This window comes from Castor canadensis, chromosome 7 (assembly GCF_047511655.1).
Source record: "Castor canadensis chromosome 7, mCasCan1.hap1v2, whole genome shotgun sequence".
NCBI classification, from domain to species: Eukaryota; Metazoa; Chordata; class Mammalia; order Rodentia; family Castoridae; genus Castor; species Castor canadensis.
The window spans coordinates 61,583,338-61,609,613 of record NC_133392.1 but is presented as its reverse complement, the minus strand read 5'-3'; the positions used below and the strand labels follow the sequence as shown (position 1 = coordinate 61,609,613).

At 51.4% G+C, this 26,276-nt stretch overlaps 1 protein-coding gene across 2 annotated transcripts in view; it reads right to left on the bottom strand.

The window, feature by feature from the left end:
• Unc5b (unc-5 netrin receptor B) overlaps positions 1 to 26,276 on the bottom strand; it is a 78,124-nt gene that overhangs the window by 18,899 nt on the left and 32,949 nt on the right. For both annotated transcript variants that reach the window (XM_020162163.2, XM_020162178.2), the window contains exon 2: positions 1,562 to 1,786. In XM_020162163.2, the coding sequence (XP_020017752.2) occupies positions 1,562 to 1,786 (225 nt within the window). The remainder of the gene's footprint in view (positions 1 to 1,561; positions 1,787 to 26,276) is intronic.

Sequence of the window (26,276 nt, the reverse complement as noted above, 5' to 3'; positions counted from 1 at the left end):
TGCTGGAATTACAGGCTTGCACCACCATGCTTGGGTGGGGTTTTTTGTTTGTTTGTTTGAACTTTGCATTTTATAAATTCCTTTATTTTTAGATTTTGTGTAAATGAGACCTCAAATCTATTTTTAAATTATTTTAAAGTTGTGGTAAGAGGTCTATAACATACACCTTACCATTTGCACCTGTAAGTACACAGGCATACAGTTTAGTGGTGTTAAGTACATTCTGGGCTATGGTTTTAACACTGGGTGGATCTGAAATCTGGGCTTTTCATGGTAAAACAGAAAGTGAAACAGGGAGAAAGAAGGAGAGAGTGTCAGAGGAGAGACAGAGGGAAGGAGACAGAGAAGGGAAGAAGAGGAAAGAGAAAAATGAAAGAAGGGAGAGAGAAAAATAGGGATGAGAATGGAGAGGCAGCTGAGATAAAGGGAAAAAAAGAGCTGAAAAAGAATGAAAAGAAAAGGATCAAGAAGGAGCTCATAAAAGCCAAACAGGAAACAGGAAGTCTGCTGGGACTAGGACAGGCTTTGCCTGGTGTTGAGGGGACTGTCCCCTCTTTGTCTCTAGTGCCAGGAAAAGACTTCACCTCAGGACTCCCAAGACAGGGTCTGGTGATAGGCAGTCCCTACTCAGTCCCTGGGCCCATGGGAGGTGTGAGGAGCCAGCTCCACCTCCCCCTGGACACTGGGGCTGTCCCCAAGTTTCAGTCATAGTTTCTTCCTTCGGTTTAGGGTGTAGGCTATGGCCCATAACCATTTGTATGATTATTTATGTAATTTTACAGGTCTGAGCATCCAGAATCCCGAATCCAAAATGATCTAAAACCAGAAGTGTTCTGAGGGCCAACATTGTGTTACAAAACTTTCAGATTGTGGAGCATTTTGAATTTCCTATTTGGGGGTTAGAGATATTCAGTTGGTAAGAAAAAAAATCAATGCAAATCCAAACTGAAAAACTCTGAAATCTGAAACACTTCTGGTCCCCAGCATATTTACAAGGGGCACTCAACCTGTAGTAACCCTTTTTTTGGACCTAAAACAATTTATTTCTGTAAAGGAAATGCATCATTATTGTGAATGGAAAACAGTATCACTTTCCACAATCACAAAGAACCTATAAAAATAATGATGGTGTGGGATTCTGGATTGGTGCAGTAGGTTGCAGGGTGTAGGCTGTGGGTGCAGATCTATGGGATGGAAGCTACTCCCCTTTGGTAAGAGAGGAGACTGGCAGCTGTGTGGGAGGTCAGGAATCGGCTGTGGACTGAAACTTGCTCTGGTCTGAGCCAAAGGATGGAGGAAAAACAGACAAGGGAACAAGTGCTCAGCAAGGGATTCAGTACTATTGACTGTGATAACAGTGGTCCTCTAAGGGCAGGCTGCAATTGGCCTCCAGTATTTGGGGAAATTCTGATCTAGAGTGTACCCCAGAGGGGAAACTGAGGCCCAGAGGATTATTACTATTGTGTGAAATCTACATAGAGGTCAGAGCTGTCTGTTGTGGCCCTGTGCCTGCCTCTGGTCTACAGTGTCCCATGGTTTCCAGGCTGGGGAATGGACTCACCAGTGGCCTCGTCCAGGGCCTCTTGTATGATGTGGTCATTCTGGCTGACCCACTCGCCGTTACACTTGAAATAGATCTGCGTGGCGGGGAAGGCTCGGCAGTGCAGCTCCACCGGCTTGTTCTTTACAATGTAGGCGTCCTGTGGCTCCTGCAGGAAGTGGGGCAGCGGCTCGGCGGGCACGGAGGGGAAGGAGTCCGGGAGCACCTCACCACCAGAGTCAGTGCCTGCAGAGGAATGGAACATCCATGAAGTCACAGCCCAGGTCCCAGGCCCCACTCTGCCACTCTGGGAGACCTGCCAAGGACCCACTCTGCCACCTGGGTTAGGTCTTCAACTGAAGCCTGTTTCCCCATCCTACCCTGCTTTAAACAGGCTGAGTTTTAAGGTTCCTCCAGCCCTGGGATGCTAAGTGATTCTATTTCCTTATAGCTAGAGAAATCAGAGAGGTCCAAGGAGGTGCATCAAGCCCTAGGGGCGAGGAGATCTCTCCAGGCTTCCTATTGTCCCTCGCTCTGGCCCTGCTCTGCCTCACTCCTGTATCCTATGGTCATGCCACAACGTGTGATGGGCTGGAAATCGACTGAAGCTGAAGTGTAAGCCAGGCCAGGTCTGCCCCGAAACCACCATTGCCTTTTGCAGCCCTGGCCAGCCAGGCTGGTGATGTGGAGAGAGCCAGGGTCTTGTGGGGCATGAGGTGGCCTGGCATGGGCAGCAGTGCCAGGCCCTAGCTCCCTGGTGCCTGGACCTCTGTAAGCCTCCTCCAAGAAGGCAATATGGTAGAGGGAAGGGGCTCCACCAGAGCCTTGCCTCCCAGGTCTGGGCTCTGCCCATCCTCTGGGAACCTCTTCTACACCCACATCTTCAGCAGGAGGGATGAGGAAACTTCAGGGAACAGGGGAGGCCATGCCTGCGGCAATCTCCTCCCCCCAAGAGGCCAATGGAACGCCTGTGTCCCTGGAAAGAACAGCACCTCAGGAGGTGAGACAAACAGGAAGGGAGGAAACCAGGCCAGGCAGGCGATTGGTTTACAACTCACTTAGGAAAATTGGCTTTCCAAAGCCAAATGCTGAACAATCAGGTGGCTGGGGACAAGCCACAGGGTGCTTGTCCTCCTCTGCTAACTGCTCCAGAGGACACAGGGACTGAAACTGTGGGATTGACCATGTCTGTGTGGCCCCTCCCACAGCCCAGGGCCTGTCTCAGCAGAGCGGTTCCTGGGAGGTCTAAATGGGGATCATGTAAGAGGCTGCGTGTGGCCCTAAGGAGTCCTCCAGTAGGCACAGGAGCCTGGTGACAACCAGTTTTCAAAGAGCAGAATGAACAAGACATGTAACTGTGTTTGCTGTGTGCAGACCAGGAGATCCTGCTGACTGGGGTGGCTTCTGGAGAAAAGGCATGGATTCTCACTGGCTCCAGGCTCTGGTCCCTGGGCCGTGCTACACACACACATGCATGCACACACCACCTGGTGGTGCAAGGAAAGCGTGATGGGGTGTGAGCCCAGCTCCTCCAACATGTTCTGTGTCACCTGGAAGGAGGGCCTGAGCTCTGTTCTGTTCCTTAGTCCTGAAGAGGGCAGGAAAGAGAGGCCTCTTTTCCTCTTCCCTTGTCTGGGCTGCTTTGAGGATGGATAAAGGCCCAGAAAGGGGTGTGGCAGATAGCATGTACATGGTGCTGGATTGAAGTAACAGCAAATGCTCACCAAGAATCAAGGACCATGTTTTCAGTACTTTAACCAGTTACCTAATTCTTCCAACAGCCATGTTGTTCTGTTAGTTCATTTTATAGATTAGAAACTGAGGCTCAGAGGTTAAGCACCTTGTCCAAGGTCACGTAGCTAATAACAGGCAGAGCCAAAGTTTGAACCCAAAATGGACTTCTGATGATACCCAGGATATATAGTTCTGTAACACCGAGGGTGTTCCCACACTGGAGACTCCTAATAGCACCTGGGCACTGGCAAGGACTCTACAGTTTATGGCCTCTCTCATCAAAGGGCCAGTATGTCTGGGATTGTCATTCATTTCAAAGTTGAGGAAACTGAAGACCATCCAAATGGGGCCAATGACTTGTCCGAGGTCATCAGGTCAGTGGCAGCTAACCTGGACTGGCTCTGAGGATCCCCAAGGCCAGGCCAAGGCTCCCCACACCCGAACCCTCTGCAGCAGGAGACAAGCTCTCTGCAAGCTCATGTGCAGTCTTGAAGGTCTTCTTGATGGGGAGATAGGCGATACTGGACCACAGCCCAGAGCTGGACACTGTTTCCAGGGAAGTCAGTTACTGTGCCCACCCTGAGACAGCCGCTGTGGCCTCCTGCCAGTCAGGCAGTTCTGGAGTAGAGAGTCAGCCAGCCTCCCGCCTACCTCTCACCACTACCAGCTCACTGTGGTCTCTTCTCCTGAGGGCACACAGCAGGGCTGCTGAGGCTCCACACTCGGACACCTGGGTGGAAAACAGCCCTTTCATGCTTCAGGCAGCCCATCTGTGAAATGGGGGAACTAGTCTAAGTCCAGGCATGTGGGAACCCATGGGTGCATGCTACACACTGGCAGGGAACCACACTGCCCCAGCCTCTGGCTGCCCTGGTTCTTTGTAGCACTGTAGGCTGTATTTATGACTTTATTTGGCAGTCCTAATGCAGCTCATTTATAAAACAGGCGCAGTCGCAGTCCGGGCCAGCAAACAGCAGGTGTCTGTTAGTGCAGTGGCCCCTGCCTGTCCACCTGCTCATTGCTCCACTCAACGCTGGTGCAATCATTCATCTCTGTCCTGGGCAGGGACACAGCCGAGTGCCTCTTCAGTGCTTCTCTTTGGGGGCCCTGGATGACCTATATCCCCACATCTCAGGCATCTTGGAGGCAGATGTTGCCAGGAAACAAAATTAAAGGCCACCCAAGATTCCTCCCCAGAGGGACTGAGGGGACTTTGTGCTGGCTGGCATACAGTAGGCGTGTGGTGAACGCAAATAAGAAGGTGTAGGTGAGGAGGGTGCCAGGCCTGACCAGCTGAGCTGGCCCTGTCCCAACTTCTCCTTGTCCCTTAGAGAAGCTCATTAGGTGACCCAGGCTGGGCGGCCTCTGTCAGGCCCAGTGGTGCTAGCCTGGAGGGAGAGTAAAGGAGCCTTGGGAGTTCTGGGGGCTCCTCTGCCAGGCCTTGCACAGGACTTTTCTGTTTCCTCCATATACCTCACAACAGGCGCAGGTGGAGGTGCCCAGACTTTTCTGGGCTTTAGTATCTCAGTAATTTTTTATGGTCTCTCTAGATCCCCAAAGAATTCCCAATAGTTAGGGATATTAAGTAGTTAGATACAAACAACTCCTTAAGTTTTGATATTCTAGAAACTTAGCAGCCACTTGGAAAAGTTTTTAGCATAAACTGAAACAAAAAGGAATTCTGATTGTATTTCTAAATAGCCACAATAGACCATGGAATCAGAATGGACACCGCCACCCTCAATATTTGTCACTCCCAAGTACCCAAATCCCAGCTTTGCAATCTATGGCACCAAAGAAAAGAGTTGTGTGATGTAATGTGAAACTGAAATACCTTGAGCAGTAGTCTGAGAACTTCTAGAACGTCTGTTTCCCTTGAAGATTAAAAACATCCCGACGCACCCTGGGATGACTCAACACACATCTAGAGAATCACAGCTTGTGAGTTAGGTCCTGTTATTGTCGCCATCCTACATATGGATGGGGAAACTGAGACGAAAAATGCTTAAGTAACCGTCACGGAGCTATGACGCTAGTAACAGATCTGGGAACAAATTCTGGTCATCCTATACTAGTCCGTCTTCCAAACTCTGCTGAACTGGAAACTGTCATTTATGAACACTACAGGCCAGGGCTTCAAATGTTCTGCCTCCTTACAGCCTCTAAGGTGGAGATGATCTTCCCATTTTACAGATGAAGACAAGGGATATCAAGGAGCATCCTGGCCAGAGGGAGGAAGCCAGGGTTGGAGCCACATCTGTTGGCTCCCTGCCTGGCTGGCTTCGTCAGATTTCTCTTTGCAAGGCTCCATCTTTGCAGAGGACAAAATCCCTGAGAAGGAGGAGACGGGGCCTCTGCCAGGCCAGATCTGACTTCCCGCTGGCAGGAAAACGTCCCACATCATGTCGCATTGTCTAGTAGCAGAACTCACTTGGACAGGAGCTGCAGAACTTCAAGTTACCTTTAAAGTCACATGTGAAGGGTCAGACACTCCCGGATGAGGAAGGAAAGATGACACCGGCCTGCACAGATGTAGCTATGGGATAGTGGGTTGCAGGCTAAGGCAGCCACTGAAGGGCAGAGCATGGCTTTGCATTTGGAGTGGACTGATACTGCTGGACGCCCTTTCTCCCAGGCCTTGGAGGCCTTGACTACAAAATGAGCAGGTCAGCTAAATCACTCTCTCCAGCCCTGCTTTTTCAGATCCCTTATGGGGAATCCATTCCTGGGTGGAAAACGTCCTGCTGAGTCTGTTCTTTAGGCAAACGTGCCTAAAGTAAGATCTTGAACTTGAGATCCTCCTGCCTTAGCCTTCTGAGTGCTGGGACTACAAGCATGGAACACCACACCTGACTGTCAAAGTATTGACTACTGGGGACTGTCAGCATTCCTGGGGGAAGCCACAGGAGATTAGCTTCTCATACCATAACCTAGACCCTGGGGTCCAGGCTGGATGGGTATGCAGCACAACAGGCTGGCAGGAGACCCTAGACCTGGTTCAAATCCTCACTCTGCACCAGGAGATCTTGGGACGGTGTACTGCCTCTTGGGGAGTTTCCCTATTTATAAAGAGGATAACCAGTTCCTGCCCTGTCAACTTGAAGGTGTTGTGAAGGTCAACTGGGAAACCAGATGCAGTACTGCAGCAGGGAGAGGGAGCAGGCAAGACCTGTTCTCTAGCTGAGTTGTGTGTGTGGAGCCCAGAGACTTCATACAGGTAGGCTCCCTGGTCTACCATCAACTGAGCTCCCATAGGCCAGAAGCAAAGAGAGGGGAGTGACTGATGCAAAATCACACAGCAAATTAACAAGACAGCCAGATCTGAGCCCAGTTCTGATTCCAAGCTGAGGTGGGGAGATGAAGTTCAGTGAGCAGTAGGCCTGTGGGCACCGGCTTACGCTCTTACTTCCCATACTGGGACGGGATTCCACTGTCACTCATCTCAACTGGGTCCATCAGCCCCCCTGCCCAGGGTGGAGACCTCAGTGAGAGGCTGCAGTGTCAGTGGTGGGGTCTTGACATCTTCACTGCTGCTGGCCTTTGTCCCTGGGGTGTCGGACCCTCAACTCAGCACAAGGCATCTGTAGCAGAGCATGGTCATGTCTCTTAGCTGGCTGGTGCAGGACAGGGAGGAGAGAAGGGGGCCAGCGGGAGGTGCAGGCCGAGATGCCCCTGCTGGGCACGCTTATCATCAGCAATCACAGTGGTTCTCCAGCCCCTGGACACTGGCTAATTCTAACCAGACTTGACCTCCCACAGCATGGAAAATCTCTCCCATTCACTGTCGGCCTCTGTGCTCCATAGCGAGTAAGGAGAGCTGGGGGAAAGGAGCCAATTTATTGTTGTTTTAAAAACACAAACCTCACATGGCCAGACCCCTCCCTGGACACAAAGTCCTTCTTCTATCTGGCCCTGGTTCCTGGCGGCTGTGGGATTTGGCCTGGGCCCCCCTCAGAGGTGGTTATAATGGTCATTACCAATGATAAATGGGGATTGGGAATGCAAAGTTATTCCTAACAAAGGATGTCCCTTGGCCAGCCCTTTTCCCACACCCTTCCAAGACCCATCCATACCTGTGATGTCACTTCCTGTGTTGGCCACAGGAAGTGGCCTCACCAAGATGGCCAGCTGGGGCAGCAGCTTGTATCCTTGAAGAGAGTCCAGACGCCCCTATGAGGTCTCTCCCTCCCAGGACTGAGGGACACATGAGTTGATGGAGGGACAGAACGCACTAGGAACGAGGCCCGACATTGGACTGGAGTAGTTCAAGCTACTTACAAAGTGTGGAAGGATATACAGTCCCTGGGTCACTGAGCTGTCCCAGATTTGTAGTGGCACCTGGAGAGGTCATACTCCATGCCCTCGTCCCTTCTGGATCTCTGGCCTCCCTCCACAACCTGTCTGTGGTCCCTGGGTCCCTCTAGGTCTAATCTCAGTTGCAGGTCTGATGGGGTTACTGCCAGGAGGCCTGGGCCCTGGAGATGGGCCTTCTGCTGCCTCCCAAGTGAAGGGCTGAAAGCCGTCTCATCTACTCCACTCCAGAAAATGACTTCTATCCTGCACCTGGCACTTCACAACCTGTGTCTTTTATTATTTTGTTTTGTTTGGTGGTATTGAGGTTTGAACTCCGGGCCTCACACTTGCTAGGCAGACAGTCTACCACTTGAGCCACTCCCCAGCCCTCAAAACTTGTGTCTTAATGGGATAACATACACCATCCTGGCAACAACCTTGTTTACTTGTTCCATTTTACATAGGCAGAAATTGAGGCTGAGAGGTGAAAGAACATATTCAAGGTCATGGCTACCAAGAAACCCAGAGTTCTTGCCATTAAACCAAAGAAGACAGGGACATCGGGGGGCGGCCATATTTCTGATCTCTCAGGAGTTGGCTGGTAAGGCATAGGGTCTTAGCTTCCCAACCCCAGACTGACTTCCCTTCCTCTTGGGCCTGAGTGGGGACACCCCAGCCAAAGAGATCTCTGGGAGCGGGGACACCCCAAAGAGATCTGGGGGCAACCTGGCACAGCCCCAAGATTGCACCCCCATTCAGACATATATGCTCACACCACCAGGCCACACACATTCCACTCAAGGTCACACAACATGGTCTCCTTAGACACCCTGAAGGCCTCAGCGCTGAGTCTCCTTCCTTAGGCTGCTGTGCCCTCTAAGGCAGCAGTAGCCGCCCCACCTGAGGCTCAGGCCTGTGGGGACCTGCTTTTTTTATTTGGCCACCTTTCCCTACCCAGATAAGGGGTGAGTTTAAGATGCATCCAGCTATGGGGCAGGTTTACGATGCAATTTTACACTCTACCAAACACTCAGATATTCTGTTTAGTCTGGGGAGATCTCCTGGTGCTCTCTTCCTTCACTCCAGACAGCCAGTGATGCTGGATGGACCTGGATGCTGTCAATAAGCCTCAGACCCCGCGGCCTCCCCACTGTGACTTCCCTGCAAGCCTTCAGATGTGGGTGGTCCTGTGAAACCTTCCCCAGTGGGTCCCCTAAAATCCACACTCGTCCAGCAGCTGGAGTGACACTGTAAGGTCTAAATCATCCCCTCCAGTGGCTTTTCTCTGCACCTTGAATAAAGTCCCAAACTTCAGCTGCCCACTCATGATGCCTGTGCTGCAGCCTCTTAGGCCTGCCTCCCTAATTCCAGCTGCAGAACCTCTTGCTGGTCTCTCCCTTTGGAATACCCTCCTATCCTCGTGTTCATGGCTGGCTCTTCATCACTGCCCTCTAGGTCAAATGCCACGTCCCTGAGGCCTTCCCTGGTTTCCCCACACTATCCTTCTCCCTATGATACTGCCACACTCCTTTGTTCTTCATTTATGTGTTCTACCATTTGCTGTTGCCTTTGACAGGCCCCCTCTGGAAGGCTGGGAATTTTATTTGCTTGTGCAGTTGAGTCCACTGGGACAACAGAATTTTCTCCAGTTGGGCTGCCCAGCCTCTCTGGCATCATCTGGTGTGGCGAATGGGGGCAGGGGAGAGGACAGAGCCAGAGGAATAGGCAGGGGTTAGGCTGAGCTGGGCTGCAAGAACTGGTTCATTTGGAAACCCTATCCTGCAGAATGCCACCAACTGATGGAACCTCAGAGATCACTTAATCACTGCCCTCCAGGATAGAGACCAGACAGGGTGTTGCCTGGCTTTGGATCACACAGCACCTGAGTAGCAGAGGCAGAAAAGAAACAGGGAACTTGACTGCCAGGGGAGGAGGGAGAACTTTATTTAAAAATCCTTCTGTTTCTAACGAAAACTATTTTTCTTCTTTTCTTTTCTTTCTTTTTTTTTTAACTGATTACAAAGGTAATACTCTGTCACTGTAAACAATTAGAATGAATAAAGATGCAAATAAAAAAATCACACCATATCCACCACTGTTGAATTAACACTGGATGTCAATTCTCTCTGGCTTCTTTTTAGGTGCACATATATTTTGTAACTTATGCAGGTTCTGACCACATGGTTGTGTATTCTACGTTTGCTTTTTAAGACTGTTCATTGAGGACTTTTAAACAGAAAGCAAAATGCACCGAGAATCACTCTCTCTCTCTCTCTCTCTCTCTCTCTCACACACACACACACACACACACACACACACACTCACACACACACACACACGAGTTGCACATGTCGACTGGGCTCACTGTGGCCCCTGGCATGGTGCTCTGGTCACTGGAGGAGCATCAGGGTGCAGAGTGGAGGGTGGGGTGAGGAGGAGAGATGGCTCAGCCATGACATCGCATTGGCTCTGCAGGTTTGGACACTGGGCAGAAGGACACCCAATGTCCTGTCTCTTTCTCCTGGAAAAGTTAAAACACCCACGGGTGTGGCCTCTGGCTCAGGGACTGCCTGGCTGGGCTAGACAGGACAGTGGTTCCATCCAACAACACCCTGAAAAGTCAGGGTCAGGCCTGCTCTGAGCACCTCAAGGCGTCCTCCTTAGCACCCTGCTTTAGGATTGAAAAGCCCAGTCTCCAAAAGGGAGGCAAGCCACCAAACATACCAAGTGGAAAAACTATTGCCATCATGGCCCGTTGCTGTCAGCATGGCCACCAGACCCCAGACTGCAGGCCCTTGGACCTGAGTGCACCCTTTGCTTCCACATGAGGGCTCTTAGGTCAGAGAGGGGCTATGATCTGTCCAAAGGTGAACAGCCAAGTTGCAGTGTAATTGCTACCCGAGTTTCACACGTGTGCAAAGGGAATCACAGCAGGGAGAGGGAAAAGGAGGTGCACAGACAAGCGGGAGGTGGAGAGGGAGTCACTGGAGAGTAGAAAGACAGCCTAGGAGCACTTGCAGTAGAGGGTGAAAGTGGAAGGACCCTCTACAGCTGGGCAGGGGCCTCTCCTCTGGCTTTTCCAAGCCTGGAATCCACAGGGCTTCCTGCTTAGGCCCAGAGAGGCAAGGGAGGAAAGCAGCCATCTCTGGTCTCCTTCCACAAAGCCAGGACTGAGGTTGAAGTCCTTTGGGCCCCAGAGAGGGTCAATCTTGTAGACTCAGGCTCCTAGGAGAACTTGAGACCAAAGGGAAGGAAAAACTTGCCTCATGTCACACAGCAGGTCGGAGGCAAAGCTAGGACTGGAATGTACCCAGTCCAACGTTCTTGCCCTTGACTTTCTTGAGTCCAAGGGTGGAGAAGACTCTGGCCTTGGACATGGATGATAAGTTGAGTTGTTGGTTGGTGGAAAGGGGGGAGACAGGTGGCACTGACCAAAGGGAAGGCCTGTATGGCTGCTCAGGTGCTTCAGGAAGTGGGATGGCAGGCAGGGACCCACGCATTCATTCATTCATCAGACATTTCCTGAGTTGCCTTTTTTTTGGGGGGGGGGTGTAATTAAAGTTTGAACTCAGGGCCTTTGTGCTTGCTAGGCAGACACACTACCACTTTAACCATGCCTCCAGTCCATTTTGCTTTAGTTTTCAGGTAGGGTCTCATGTTTTTTGCCTGGTCCAGCCCGACCCGTGGTCTTAGGACATATGTACCTTCCAAGTAGCTGGGATGACAGGCATGTGCCAGCAAGCCTAACTTTTTGTTGAAGTGGGGTCTCGCTAGCCTTTTGCCTGGGGCTAATCTCAAACTTCGATTCTCCTGAGTGACTGGGTTTACAGGACTATCATGGACAGTCCACCAGGGCAGAAATACACCTACAGTTTTGTAGCATTCTCCTCAGTCAAGGAGCTGGTCCCCCCTGGGCAGCAGGCTTTGACTCCTGCCTTGACTGCTATAGGGATTTTTCATTCTCCAGGCCCCTGTCATCCCTTGTATTTCTTGGCCTGAAATGCATTGCTGTTGGCACTGATTCACATGGTGACCCTGAGGTTGCCACTTCCCTCTGGGCCTCAATTTTCCCTTCTGGAAAATGGAACTTTTGCTTGCTTTGTCTCTCAGTGCTGTTAGGTACATCAAGCTCGGAAGTCTGAAACTATTTTGCCAACTGGTGGTCCTGTGCACACAGTGATTTTTCCACCGTACCTTGAAGTAAGAGACAGGGATTGTATTTCTCAAGGCTGCCAGGGTGCTGACTGACATCTTGACTGACAGCTCTTAGGTTCCAGAGAGGACGCCTCATTTCCCCAACCCCACTCCAGCCTCCCAGCTGCTGCTGGGCCAGCTCCTGGGCCCACTCTGTGATGACACAGAGCTGCAAAAGGCTGATGCAAGCTGGAAGGAGGGAATGAAACAGACTCGCGTGGGGCGGATGAAGCTCTGTCGCCAGCCCCAAGGGACACACTGTCCCTGCTCCCGCCTGCTTGTTTGCACCTGCTGATGTAATTACAGGGCCTCCTTGGCTCAGGGTAGGCCTGCTCACCTTGTCCTCTGAGCAAGCAGCCAGAGGAAGGGTGCAAGGGCAGGAGGACAGAGGTACAGACACCTACACCACAAGCGAGAGTAGATGGACCAAGGGAGGGCAGGGGGAGCAAAAAGCCTGAGTCACTGTATGCAGTTATCCAAACAGCACATGCTCTGGGGTCAGGGGTCACCACTGCCACTTTAGGAGAGCCACCCCATCTCTGAGCTCCCTGCACAGCTGCAGGATCTCAGCCATGAGCCGGGTACCTAACACACTCTGTTTATCAGTTCCCTCCAGTGGATTTCTTGAGGGGGGATAAGGGAAACAGAGAGGGGGACAAAAGAAAGGATGAGAGTGTATATCCATGGAAGGAAATACCAGCACAGTCCTGGTCAGTTGCCAGCTCACTCTGAGCCAGCTGCCTCACCTCCTGGTGCCTCGGTTTATTTATCTTCAGAATGGGCCTGATGCTACTGTACCCATCTCAGACAGCTGGGGGCCAGAATGTGAAAGAGTGACATGACGCTAGGCATGTGGATGGCTAGGTGACCTAGGAACAGCTGGGAGTGAGGTGCTCGCTGGGATCCGGTGCTCCCAAAGTCTGGACAGAGAGCAGGGCCTATCAGTGTTCTCTACCTGTTAGGCCTAGGAGCTTCCCCATGGGGAGGAAGGATGAGAGAAGGGCACACGGCTCCCAAACTCTCCAAGGAGCCATCAGAAAATGCACAGGTGGCAAGGAAGAAAGCAAAGACGCTCCTTGAAATGCGAGGCCACAGGCATGCAGCCGCACCTCTGACTACAGCTCCCAGTGTTGGCGTTCTCGGAGATTCCTTTGCCCCTTTCCTGCAAAAGGGGAGGAGGAGGGACTGGGTCCATGGTCTCCCTGACTGGCGTCTGCACTGGCCACGGGGGGAGGACTGACCATCTTGGTTGTCCCCAACCCTCTAGCTTGGGAGGGGGGGCTACCTTTGCTAGCTGCCCTTCCTGCAGGGTGCCTGAGGGAGCAGCTTCATTCTGGCTGGGATTAATGGGCTTCTCAAGCCCCAGAGACCCTTTTCCTTTCACCACCCCCTTCAGTCCTAGCAGGTGCTCCAAGTAACCAAAACAGCCACTGTTCACTGTACTGGGCCAGCACTTGGCACCACCATCAACTAAGTCCTCCTGACAGCCCCAGCAGCTGGGTACTCTAATGATTACCCCAGTATGCAGGCGGGAAAACTGAGGCACAGGGAGGTTAAATGACTTGCCTGAGGTCACAGAGCAGGGTTGACAGCATTTGAACCTGGGTCTCCTTTGGCTCTGAACCATGTTCTTTAACCCCCTTCTTTCTTGCCTCCCAACAGGAATACTCAAATAGCACACATCATGGTGCTACTTATCTGTCAGCATCTTTCCCTGAATGCCTGTGAGATCCAGCTGGAGACTTCAGAAAGAACTGCAGGAAAAACATAGCCCCAGGGCACTATGATAATAACGGCTATCACCTATGTTCTTGCAAATTCCTTATCCTCTCTGGGCCTCCTTGTCCTCATCTGCAAAATGGACTTATACTGTAGGAGTTCTAGTAAGGATTAAACAGGTGACTAAACATGAAGAGCTCAAAGCAGCACATTGTATGTCAAAAGGACTTTGAGAATTTAAGTTGCATCACTGTTATTATTGCCATTGTTAACTGCTAACTACGTCATCTGTATCATCTCATTTCACTGCTTCCACAACCCTGTGGGGTGGGTACCAAGAGCTACCTCTGCTGTTTACCTAAAGTCACCCCAAATCACAAGATTACCAAGCGGTAGGGCAGAGTGTAAGACAGGTGTGTGACCCCAGGGCAGGAAGTGTCGTCGGCAAAGAGTAATGCTCTTCCCCGCTCAGGATGCTTGTCCTGGAAAGGATGAAGATTTATTTTCTTATTTATGTTTTTTGCAATCTTTCTCCCCATTCAGCCTGGGGCACAGTCAGTTTCACTGACTCACATTGGGGAACCTGAGGTTGTGACCTTGGGCAGTTAGGCTCCTCCCTGTCTGTCTGTCCTCTGGTCCCTTACTGGTCACACACAAGGGTTGAGTGTGTAGTCAGCTGGTCAGTCCCTGGGAGAAGGAATGGTCACTAGTTTCTGAGATCCCTTGTCCCGAGTCCCTTGGGACCTCAAGTTCAAAACAACAGAGGCTTCAGGTTGCCCTTGATGCAAAGGTTTAGCCAGTGGCTAATTTTAGCTGAGAAACACTGGGCATTTTCCCAGCAGCGTCACTGCCGCACCGCACCGTGCTGGACAAATGGCCTTGCGTTTCCTCCCTGATTGTTCTCAGCTGGGGGCTGGGGCTGACTCTAGCTCAGGAGTTCCCTTTGTGTCTGCTTCCGGGTGGCTCTTAATAACTCAGAGAATGGGACCGGACAGCCTTGAGTTCTCAGCCCCCACCTGCTGCCCCAGCCACAGGGCCTCCTCACTGTCACAAACACCCCCAAAGTGGACTTGTGTGTACAGGACTTGGTTTCCTCAAATCCTGAGGGTCAGGGCAGAGAGCAGGGGCTTGTGGCCTGAAGGAGACGTCCTTTGGACAGATGAGGAAGCCAAGGCCCTGAGGGGGTGTTAGTGGCCTAAGGTCACACAGCACTTTGGAAGAACTGGACCTAAACGTTGAGTCTACAGAGTCCCAGGCCAGTGCTGTTTGTGTGATAATGAGGTAAAATCCCACTTCTTCCACCCAGTCTGGGCATACCTCAGTGTGTGCCAGTGCTGCCTCCCATGGGGGTGTCTAGAAGGCTGCCTTTATATCTGGCAAAGCCCTGCTCCTTCCTCAGGTCTCCCCTTAAAGGTCACCTCCTCAGCACCCTCATCCTGACTGCCCCCATCACCTAACTCTGCTTCACAGTTCTCTCCTTATTACTCTCATCACCTTTTTAACACTACACGATTACTTGTCTGCTTCCTTGTTAACATCTAGGCCCCCTCCAGAGCCCAGGGTCCCAGAGGACCTGATGCTCAGCGACAGTCACACATCTAATCACCTGTGTGGGCACCACACAGTCTAACAGGGCTCCAGGGCAGGGGCTGGGGTGACTGGCAGGGTCTTGAGGGTCAGAACAGTGGCCATGTGCCACCCAACAGAATGGCCTCGCAAGTGCTTTTTGCCTCAACTTCGATGGCTGGAGGGCACCTGTCTGCCCACTGCTGCACCCCCATGCCAGCCTGGCACACAGTAGATGCTTAGTAAATGCTTCCTGTGTGAATGAATGAACTTTCTGGGCTCCTCCCGGTCCTTTTCTCCCACAGGCAGGGGCCTAGATTCATCTATGCCCCACCCTCACACAGCAGCAAGAGAGAAGAGGTGCTTTGAGATGGGCACCTGAGGCCAGGCAGCCCACCACCCACAGCTATGCCCTGTTCCCCAGTCAGCTCAGGGTCCCTTCCTGCCTCTACAAGCCTCCTCTGTGGCCACCCCCTGCAACCACTCGAGCCGGGACCCAGCATGCTATAATTAGAGTGCTCCTTCCAGGCCCTGGTAATGAGGGGGTGTCCAGTGCCAGCCGTAATTACAGCCTGGTTAAAACGAACAGGAGCCGCCTCCAAGCTAAATTACAAAGTCTGCAGCCGGACTCCCTCCTGCCCGCTCTCTTTTTACGGGGTTGGTTACAGGGAGGGACTGGGAATTGATGGAGAAGCCAGCTCAGGCTGGGGTTGCGGTCTTGGGAGAGTTGAGAGCAGACAGGCCGGGCCTGTGCTGCTTTGAGTTATCCTCCCACCTCCCCTTGCCCACCCCCGTCAGAGTTCCCATCCGAGCTGAGGTCAGACAGGCAAGGACGCCAAGGACAAGGCTTCTCGTCTTACCCTTTCCACCAGAGTCCCTAACGAGGGACTGAGCCTCCCATTCCATACCCAGGCATCACACGACTGGATTTAATATACATAGCAACCTTACGAGAAGACACCATCACCCCTACTTACTAACTGGGATTCAGTGCTTAAACTACTTGCTTCAGTCACACAGCCAATAAGGGGCAGATCCCCAGGGCTCTGACCAGGCCCACACAGGGGAAGACTCTAAAGTGTAAGCCAACACTCCATCTTGTACTTCATACTGAATCAGCAGAGGCCGAGCTCAGGTAATCTTGAGAGGGATGTAATTTGCAAGATGACACCTGAGAGGTCCAGCGGGGTCCCTCTCTACCTTTTAGAGACTTGGGCTGGGAGTGTAGCTTAGTTGTAGAGCACCTGCCTAGCATGTACAAGGCCCTTGGTTTGATCCCTAGCATGGAGGGAGCGGGGAATGATAGACAGATAGACAGACGGATGGGAGGAACCTGAGGCTCAGCATCTCAGGATCCAGAGCTGGCCTAGGGGAGGAAGGCCATTTCTTCCCCAGCCTGGGTCTTGACATTATCCGCTAGCTCAGGACATCAGCATGGAAGGGCTGCAGGTAGACTAGTCTAGGGGCTAATACACAGCTGCCTGGCCAGTACCTATGCTGTGGCAGGCATTACTAATCAATGGTGGATGCTTGGACAAGGCCTGGGAGCCCTTCTCAGCACAGGGCTACACTCAGTCACATCAGTCAAGTGACAAAGAAGGGATCCCGCCATTCCTGATCTGCTTGGTCCGTATTCATCCTCATGCACCCCAGGGGGAAAACAGGGTCCAGAGCTTGGACAGTTTGCTCAACGACTGAGTGACTCTTACTCCTTAGTGACCAGTCTCCATGTTCTGCCACCTCAACCCAGAAAACTCCATGTTTCTTCAGTGGGAAAAACTTCGAGTCAAGCCTGTCCAGCCCCCTAGTACTGGCCCAATTGGCTGCTCTGCTGCTCTGGCCTGAAGGTACCTTTTGTAAGAGGCTGTGGGGGAGCAGGTTAGCTCACCATGGAGGTGTCTTGGTATAGCAGCAGGAACCTCTCTGCACGGCTCCCAGCTGCCCACCCACCCTCCCTTCCTGGGCCTCTTCCTGGCCTTTCCTCCCACTCCAAAAACCTGGCTCCAGCCACCTACTGCCCACTCACCAAACTGGCCCATGGTGACTCAGTCCCTGTGTTTCCTCCTCCTCCCCTCCTCTGCCCCAGAGTTTAAGAAGCCTCTTCAATGGCATCTTTGATCCAAGCTCAAGGCCACTGCTGCCTTCAGCAAGGGTGTGGGACAGCTGCTCCTGGAGGGCAGGGACAAGACTGGGTAGGCACAATCCTAACATTCTCAGCCTCACCTGTATGGTCCAGGTCCTGGGACCACAGAACCTGTAGGGAAGGCAGGGAGGTTCCAGAGACTGGGGGAGGTACCTGTCTCACCTTTGTGCTAGGCCAGAACCTGAGGGCATTTTGAGAAGGCTACTTTAACTAGGAAACAGGGCAGCCAGCCAACGGGGCTACAGGCCGCACCCAGTGCCATAAGAGGCCTCTAGATTCCAGGCACAGCCTTCTCTTCTGGCCTCCACCCACTGTCACCTCTTCCCCAGTGCTTAGGGAGGCCCCCCAGTCCCCTGATGCCTTCCCCACAGGAGATACCTGGCAAGGAGCTAGGATTCTCAGGCGTGGCTTCTCCGCTGAGCTATGGATCTCAGGCATGGAAACAGGGTGCTGGAGATGCAGGCGGGAGTGGAGAAGTCACCTTTGTGCTGGGCCACAGAAAGGAATGAGCGCCAATGTTGCCCCATGTGTCTCCACCAGAAGGGACAATGACCAAAGTCTTGCCTGGGACCTGGTTTGTTTGTCTCTCAGAGGTTCCTGCTCAGAACCAAACTGCTGGGTGCTGTACTCAGCAGACAATGTGCTCCATATCAAGAGGGGCAGACTTGGAGCTGCCCCAGCTGTCAAACCCCAAATGTCAGAAGGAGCCTGGCTGGCCTAGCTTGGCTATGGCTCCACCTTCCTTCCTCCCTGTGACCTTCAGCCAATCATAGGTGAGCTCAGGGTACAGGCCCTAGGAAAGGTACAATGGCACCTGTCCATTCCTATATGCATCTCAGGAAGAGGTCAGGCCACCTGGAGGAGCGGCAGGGTTGGGTTTGGAGGAGCAGCTGTAGCCTCCAAACCCTCAAGAACAAAAAAAAGTGAAGCCAAGAGGCCTCTACCCTGATATACCAATCCCCTTCTCCTGTCTTGGCCACAGGCAGATAGAGGCAACCACTTAGCACCGCACAGATCCCTCTCACCTAGGTGACAGTGGGGACCCTACTCTGTCCTGCCCAGAACTGAGGACACTCTGTGTCTTACCCACAGACTGAGGGAGACTTCTGAAAAGAGACCAAAATACCCAGAAGAGAGTCTCAGCATCAATAGCTGTGGGACTTTAGGCAGGTGATCTTGCTTCTCTGGGACTCAGTTTCTTTGATAATAAAATGCGGCCAATGGTCCCTGGCCTAGAGGATAAAAAGGAAGAATAAGTACAATCATGGGTGGAACCTTAGCCAGGCAGCCAGCACAAGAAAATCCAAAATCAGTGCCCAGTGACAGCCGCATCTTCCTGGGGCACATTGTCAAAATCTCTGTCCTTTTTCTTGTCTATTAAGCAGGTAGCAGGACATGGCCTATCTCCGTAGGACCACAGGCATGTCACCCACGCACAGCAGATGCTCTAAGTGTTTGCAGGAGCCACCAAAGCCAGGTGACCTGGCGGAGTTCCCTGCACACCTGGCCACAGCCTGCCTGGCTCCCAGCAGGAGACAGAGCCATCTCTCTGCCTTGCAATAGGTGCAGGTTGTTGTCAAGCCGCAGATGGCTGCTGGGCCTCAGCCAGGGGCAACACCTTCCAAACCCACATGCACCTCTGAGGAGCACCTGGCATTGAAGAGGAGGGAGAGCACCACCCAGCTGAGGTACCTGCCTGCCAGGGGCTGAGAGGGCAGCAGAGACTGGGGAGGAAGCCTCAGCTCTGTCCAAGTCACATCTGGAGTCCATCACTGGGGTGGCACTCACCACTTGAGACTGTTCTAGGGACCTGAAGGGAAAGGGCTGAGAGAGGAACCAGGGACCCTGAGAATCTGAATTGAAGCCAGCATCTCTTCACTCAGGCCTGAAAATCTCAGCCCAAGCCTCCCAGCCACTCTATGGCACCTCCCACCTATCCTGCCAGCTGGCACAATGGTCCCATTCAGCAGATGAGGAAACAGAGGCCTAGCAGAGGTGAAGGGCAAGTAAGTTGTAAGGGAGCTGAGTGGAGCTAGGGCTCCTCTTTCCCACCATGAGGCCACATACTGAAGAACACCAGTGATAAGAGGCAGCAAGATCCAGGGTGCAATGACTCCCCTTCTGCTCTCTCTTAGTGCCTGGCAAGGAGCCTCCAGAAGCTCCTGCTGCTAGTGGAGGGAACCCATCAGGTTGCAGCTTTCCAGTGTCCCCTCACCTGGTCCCTACCGGGATGCTCTACACTGGGCACAGGGCCTCATTCCAGGCCAACTGTTGGGCCTGTACAAATCCCTCTCCTTAGCAAGCTTCTTCAATCCTGGTGGCCCTCCCCAATTCCATGTCCCCTGGTTGGCCACCCAGTTTCTTCTTGGGCCTCTCCAGTATCCTCCTCTCTGCCCTGCCACACTCCACACTGGTCAGTCTTCTTGTGACACTCCAGAGAGACAGGGACCAGGATTCTAGTCTCGACTCAACAACTGACTTTGGAGAAATCCCCAGTTCTCCGGGCCCCTGGTTTCGTATCTGTTGGTGAAGGGCTAGATAAGAATTTCAGATGATCTATGAATCTCAAAACACACAGGCTGGGTTGCAGCTGGGCATCTGGGACCTCCGGCTCCTGGGTCACCTCTCAGTTCTCCACCAAGGCCCTGAGGAAGCTGGTCCCCGGACTGGGCTGCCAGGCAGCACCACCCTAGGCACCTGAGTCTCTGCTGGGCTCCATCTGTTCTCTTGGAGCCTTCTGAGTTTGTCTCTGGCCTTTGTCTGAGTTCCCTCTGCTCCCATCCTCGCCCCTAAGGCAGTGCTGGCTGTCACTAGAGCCCGCTCCCCACTCCTGGCAGAATTATTTCCCTTCATGAAAGCCTCCATTAGTCAGTAAGTACACCGGGCCCAGGCGGGGCACTGGGGGACAAGGCAGCCATAAATCACACAGCTCTCTCCCCTCACAGGTGCCTGTGGCCAGAGAGAGATACTGGCTTAGCCCAGCCTCCCTTCCTAAAGGAGCTAGGGCTCAGCTGTGAGTGGCTGTGTAAAGGGCAGGTGTGGAGGTGCAGTAGGCATGCACCACCCATCTGGTCACCTCTAGGTATTGTGACAATGGCATCCTGGTTCCCTGGAGTGTCACCAGGCTATCCAGAGAAAAGGACCATGTAGGGACCATGGCAAGTCATTGAGATTCAGAGCCTCAGTTTCCTTATTTGTAAAATGAAGTGATCAAACCAAGCTCCCAGGGTTCAAGGGAGGATCACCTGAGACTCCACCCCCCCACACACAAAAAGTGCCCACTGCAGAGCCTGGCAGAGAACAAGATCCAGGAAATCATGGCTTGCTTTCTCATGTGGGGGCTCATCCATGTTTTCAGCCACATTCTCTGCCCCATGCTTTTCCCTTTCATAGCTGGACAGGAATAGCACTTTTGTTTGGGTAGCCACACTGCCAGGGTGAAAGAAATCACTGCAGTGGTCCTGGAAATCAGACCCACTGTTTAGGAAGAGGAAGAATTAACCCCAAGCGCGGAGTCTTTGGCTTCCTCCATGAACAAAGTTTGGTTGAGAAAATTAAATGAGATCACAGGGGTGATATTAAAAGAGCAAATTACTTTAAAGGGCTTCCGCTCGTTCCAGATCTGACTGCAGATGGATGGCGCTAATTACGAACAAGGAGTGGCCTGCTCAGTGAAGAAGGTCCCTGAGGGCCGGGTGTTTCTAAGTCAGGGACTCTGGAAGCCAGAAGCCTGAGTTCCTTCTGTTTTCCATTCACATTCCCTTCCCCCATAATCAGTGGGACCTGGAGGAGTGTGGAAGTTGGCGTTGTCTGGGAAATGCTTTCTATCTCCTCCCAGGCCTGTGAGTCTGCAGGGACTTCTGAGAATGACAACTTGGACATGACTTTTGTTCCAAATCCACAAAGCAATCTGACCACATGTATAAAGTAGGGCGTAACTTTTTACCTAGAATGCCACTTGTGGAAAGCTCTCAAGGGACTCAGCCAAGCCATGAGCAAGAGGATGTTCACTGCAGCATTATTTACCAGAGTAAAATACACAACTGGTATATTTCACCCGCAGTATGGATTAGTCTCAGGTAGTAATAGTGGAAATGATGAAGTCTGTGTAATTATACCAGGAAGGTTCATGAACCAATGTTACTTGAGGAGACCAAAGCACGAAATGAAACATGTAAGTCTATAATTGCGTTGTAAAACGAAGCTGGACATGTGTCTGAAAGGCAGCATACTAATGTGTGAGTAGTGGTGGGTGGGATTATGGGTAACTACTTTCCAGAAATATGTTCCTCATCATTTGGGGAAATAAGTATGGCAACATTATCTGGACTGCATACACAAACAAAAAATCCAATCCAGCTCACTTCTTGGGCTCAGAGCTATTGGGGAGGGGGCCAGACCATGGTGTCTGGATCCTGAGAAGGGGCCCAAAGGTTGTGGTTGGGACTGCAGAGCAAGCTGAGGCTTATCAAGTGCATGAGGCCATGGCCTTCCACCCTGCCCTGTGCACCTGTTACCACAGGAAGTCCTCTCTGGGGATGCATCATTGTTCTCTGGTCAGGAGGAAGGTTGGGGGGGCAGGGAGAATGGCTGGTTCCAAAGCCAGGAAATAAATCTTTCCCCAACCTGGTCTCCATTCAGGCCAGCTTATTTATTGATGGAGACGCAGTGGGGGCGGGGGGGGGGGTCTGGGGACAGCAAGCTGCCTTCCCAGGACTCGTGAGAAAACCTCCCAGGGCTGGGCTCACGCCGTCTTGTGGACTCTGGAGGCCCATCCTAGAAGCTTCCTCTGGCTGTTTCCTAGTATTGTCAGCCCTGTGCCCCCCACAGCAGCAGGACACCAGGCGCCATGGTCCCAAAGCCACCTTATACTCCTCCCTGATCACCACAGGCTGTTGTGGCCAGGGCTTTAGTGTAGGCAGTGGATCAGACTGCCACAGGCCTTTGGGATTTGATAGTCTGTGGAGACCCCTATCAGCTATGACGCATAGCTATGGTCATTTACATATAACTTACATCAATTTAAATAGCCACCTGCTAGAATGAGAGTATCAAACCAACAGTCAGATCTGGTAGTCCATTCCCAACCATATCACTAACTTGAAGTGACCTTGAGCAAATTTCTGTCCTCTTTAGCAACAGTGTCCCCACCTATGAACTGGAGTGCTGGTCTGTAAGTTTGGGCCTTGCTGGGGAATGGATGGAACAGATGGATGTGGCAGAAGAACACCTGGAGCTGGGAGGAGTCCCTGGGACACCTCTCCTCCCCCTGTGATCTCCACCTTGGGCAGGTGCTTCCTGAACAATTTGTGGGAGACACCCATGAGCCAACCTCTCTGATCTGGGCATACCTGCCCTGACTGTCCACCAGTGGGGTGCCCACCTCTAGTCCCAGGTGGGATCCCTAGGAAAGCCAGTAGATCTGACACCCTGGAAACGCTTTCAGCCAGGAGCCAGGGGGGCTTGGTAGGTTTACCAGGGAGCAGGAGGCAAGGCCTCAAGTTGTCCTGGGACCAAGTAGGCTCAGGACACACGCTACTACCACCATAGCCTGGGCCAAAACCATGCTGGTTCATAGTGACACGAGACCGCCACCCTGCTGAGCCTGCCCACCCAGAAATGGCAGGTATTTCTGGGGCAGTGAGAGGAGAGGTAGAAAGAAAGCCTCATGCCTGGGGAGGTTGGCTCTTGCGGCTCCTTACATCAGGATCTCTTGGGCATGGTGTCAGGGGAAGGGAGGGCACCCAACTCTGGATACTGGCTATTGTGGACTGTGGTAGAGTGGTGGCTGCCATGGCCAAGACCAAGCTGCAGGGAGGGAGAGGTGGGATCATCTTAGTGGCAGGGGTGTGGCACTTCTCATACTCAGGCTGGGGTGGGCTGGGCCTTTGAAGTCCCCTGAGGTTGGAGTCTGCAGTGAGTGAAAATGAGGAACATGGTCCAAAACTGATGCGGGACGGGTTGGTATCAGTGGGCTCAGCCACAAAGGAGCAAAGAGCTAAGCAGGACAAGGTGGGGAGTGCCTTTAGAGCCCAGACCTGCGGCAACCTTCTCTCCTGTCCCTGAATTCTCCTGCAAATGTCTTCCCTCTGCCCAGACCCCTGGCCTCCCCTACTACATCAGGAGAGCAGACTGCTGGGTTGGGAGTCAGGCCCTGGTAGCCAGAGTTAGTTCCTTCCCCTTTGGAAGGGACTTCACTATTGCCCATGTCCCTGCTCTATTCACAGCTCTAGATGTTATCTAATGAGGCAAATCCCACGAAGGGGTGTGGTTGTGAGCAAGTCACCTCATCTTTCTGTGCCTGTGTCCTTTATTCCAAAATGGGAGAAGTGGCCGCACCTACCTCTCAAAGTTGTTCTGGGGATTAAATGAGGGAAGGATCCAACAAGCTTACTGCAGTGCCTGGCACACAATAAAAGCTGAAAAAACTGCTAGTGGATGTCATTATCAGCAACCTTTCTGAGCCTCAGTTTCCTTTTTTGTACCAAACAATACCAGTCCCTCTCACAGGCCGATTGTGAAATTCAAAACAGACTAGGAACCTTGAAGGGAAGCCATCTGTAACAGAAGCAGGCAGTGGGTTAGAGTGGTGGACAGGTGCCTGGCCACGTGGTGGGAAGCAGGTCAAACCCTGCCAGCCCTGGCACAGAACCACTCTCTAGGGCCTACCAGGGTTCCTGCTGCCCCAGGCCCAAAGCAGTTCCATTGGACAGATGAAAAACTGAGGTCCAGAGAGGGCAACAGATTGGCCTAGTTATACAGAGAGTGAGCAGGCAAGCTGAAAGGGCCTAAGCCAGGATAGACAAAACTCAAGATTTGGACACCAAGGAAGAGAGGTGTTAACTATTCCTTCCACCTCTTCTTTCAAAGCACAGACATTTGTAAAAATATTATAATATAGAAGATACTTATTGTAAGCTGAATTTAAAGTCAGGTTTCTTTTTGTTGGGGGGAGGATGGAAGGAGATGATATATGTCACATCATTTACTTAACAAACTGTCATGCCTGGTACACTTAAAGATGCCAAGTCTAGAAAAGTATGGTGCATTTGAGAGGAAATGGAATGAGCAGCTTGAAATATACATCCCCAGTCTGAGGACTGTTTTTACAACAAAGAAAAAGCTTGAAGGAAAATAAATACCTTGCCCAGTTCTTCCTGAACTGTGCTTTGCATGTGGATAGTGAGACTCTCCCAGGACAGGAGTTAGTTCTTGGCTCATTCATTGTTACCTGCCAGGACCGATTGTGTGACTGGGATTCAGGCAGGAACAGAGCTCAGGGTCTTTGTAGGGACCACGTGCACGCTGAGATTTTAATTACTTTGTCTGCAAGCGTGTGAGAAATGTCTCAAGAAACAGGCAGCATTTAAAAACAAACTTATTACAGTGGAGGCCACCTTCCCAACACAATGGATTCTCACTCCCATTGTGGGGCAAATGGAAAATCATTCTTGCAGATGGGGAGGTAAATGGCTTTGTGGCCTGTGAGTCAGTCCAGGGCAGTAGCCAGGAGAAAATCCAATTTGTCTTTAAATGCCATTTACAGAGTATTTCTGTCACCTACAACCACCTACAATATGAAAGGGTAAAAGGTAAAAGTTTAAAAACTACACCAAGACTTATGAAGACTGCAGCTGTAGGAACCAGACTCAGACAGCTCATCAACTGTATGTTGTCCAGCTTTCCTTGGGCTGTCCCTGGGGCCCACTGACCAGCTGGGAAAGATGAGCTTTGCCAAGGGAGAAAGCAAAGGCATGCATATGTGTGTTCACAAACATATGTACATGTGCGTATATGTGTTGTGGTATGGGTACAACAGACTCCCTTATCCATGGTTTTGCTTTCTGTGGTTTTTAGCCATCCATGGCCAACTATGGTCCAAAAATATTAAATGAAAAATTCCAGAACTAAACAGTTCAAATTACACAGCATTCTGGGCAGTATGAGAAATCTTACACCATCCTGTCCAGGATATTAGAAATTCCTTTGTGTAGCGTATCCACATTGTATGTGCTACCTGCCCGTTAGCCACTTAGAAGCCACCTTGGTTATCAAATTGCCTGCCATGATATCTCAATGCTGGTGTTTAAGTAACTTATCTTCCATTGCCAGTGACCCCAAAGTGCAAGAGTATGATAGTGGCAATTCAGATACCACTCCCCAAAAAAGCTGTCAAATGTTTCCTGTAAGTAGAAAGGTGGAAGTGCTCAACTTAATAAGGAAAATAATCATATCCTGAGGACACTAAGATCCACAGTAAGTTACCATTGTTAATCTCTTACTGTGCTTAATTTATAAACTGACCTTTATTATAGGTATGTATCTTCAGGAAAAACCAGACCATATACTATTCACAGTTTCAGATATGCACTTGGGGTGTATTCCATGGTAAAGGAGGACTACTGTACTTTGGCACAAGTGAACATTTATGAACACGTGCTGCAGAGGCTTCTGCCTTCCTTACGTTAACCCCCAAAGAGGAATTCCTTGGCAGGAGCTAGGATTTTCTAATCATTCAAGCAAGCAATGGGGTGATCTCTTACAGCTTACCCCTTTCTGGGTCCTAGTTTCCATAACAATACATTTAGAAGACTGAAATTAAACAGAGACAGCATTACAAGGGCACAACTATAGCTGTTGTTAAGCCCATGACGGACATCACTAATCAATCGCAGCTCTCTTCTGACAAGGCTGATCCAAGTCTCAGAATCAACACTGCTCCTGGAAGTCACAGAGTTGGTGGGCAAGAAGAAACTGATTTGCCACCCATGAATTTGGTGATCAGTGGAGTTTCTTCCACCTCTAGCATAAGTATCCTTTTCTTCGGTTTCTATTGTGTATCCAGACCCACGTTGGAATCTGTGGAAGCTAGAGAAGAATGTTCCTGCTCATAAGAGAAGTTATACTCTACTTTGGGGTGCTGGGAGGTAGGAAGGGGATATAACCCTTCAGGAATCTACTATAAAGCAATAGCAAGATTGTAACTTGGCTCTAGACCTGTGATGGCAAATACCTGGCATGAGTGTTAATTACCATTCCTCATCCTACAACACAGCAGACATCACTAATTGATGTTGACCTTTGCAA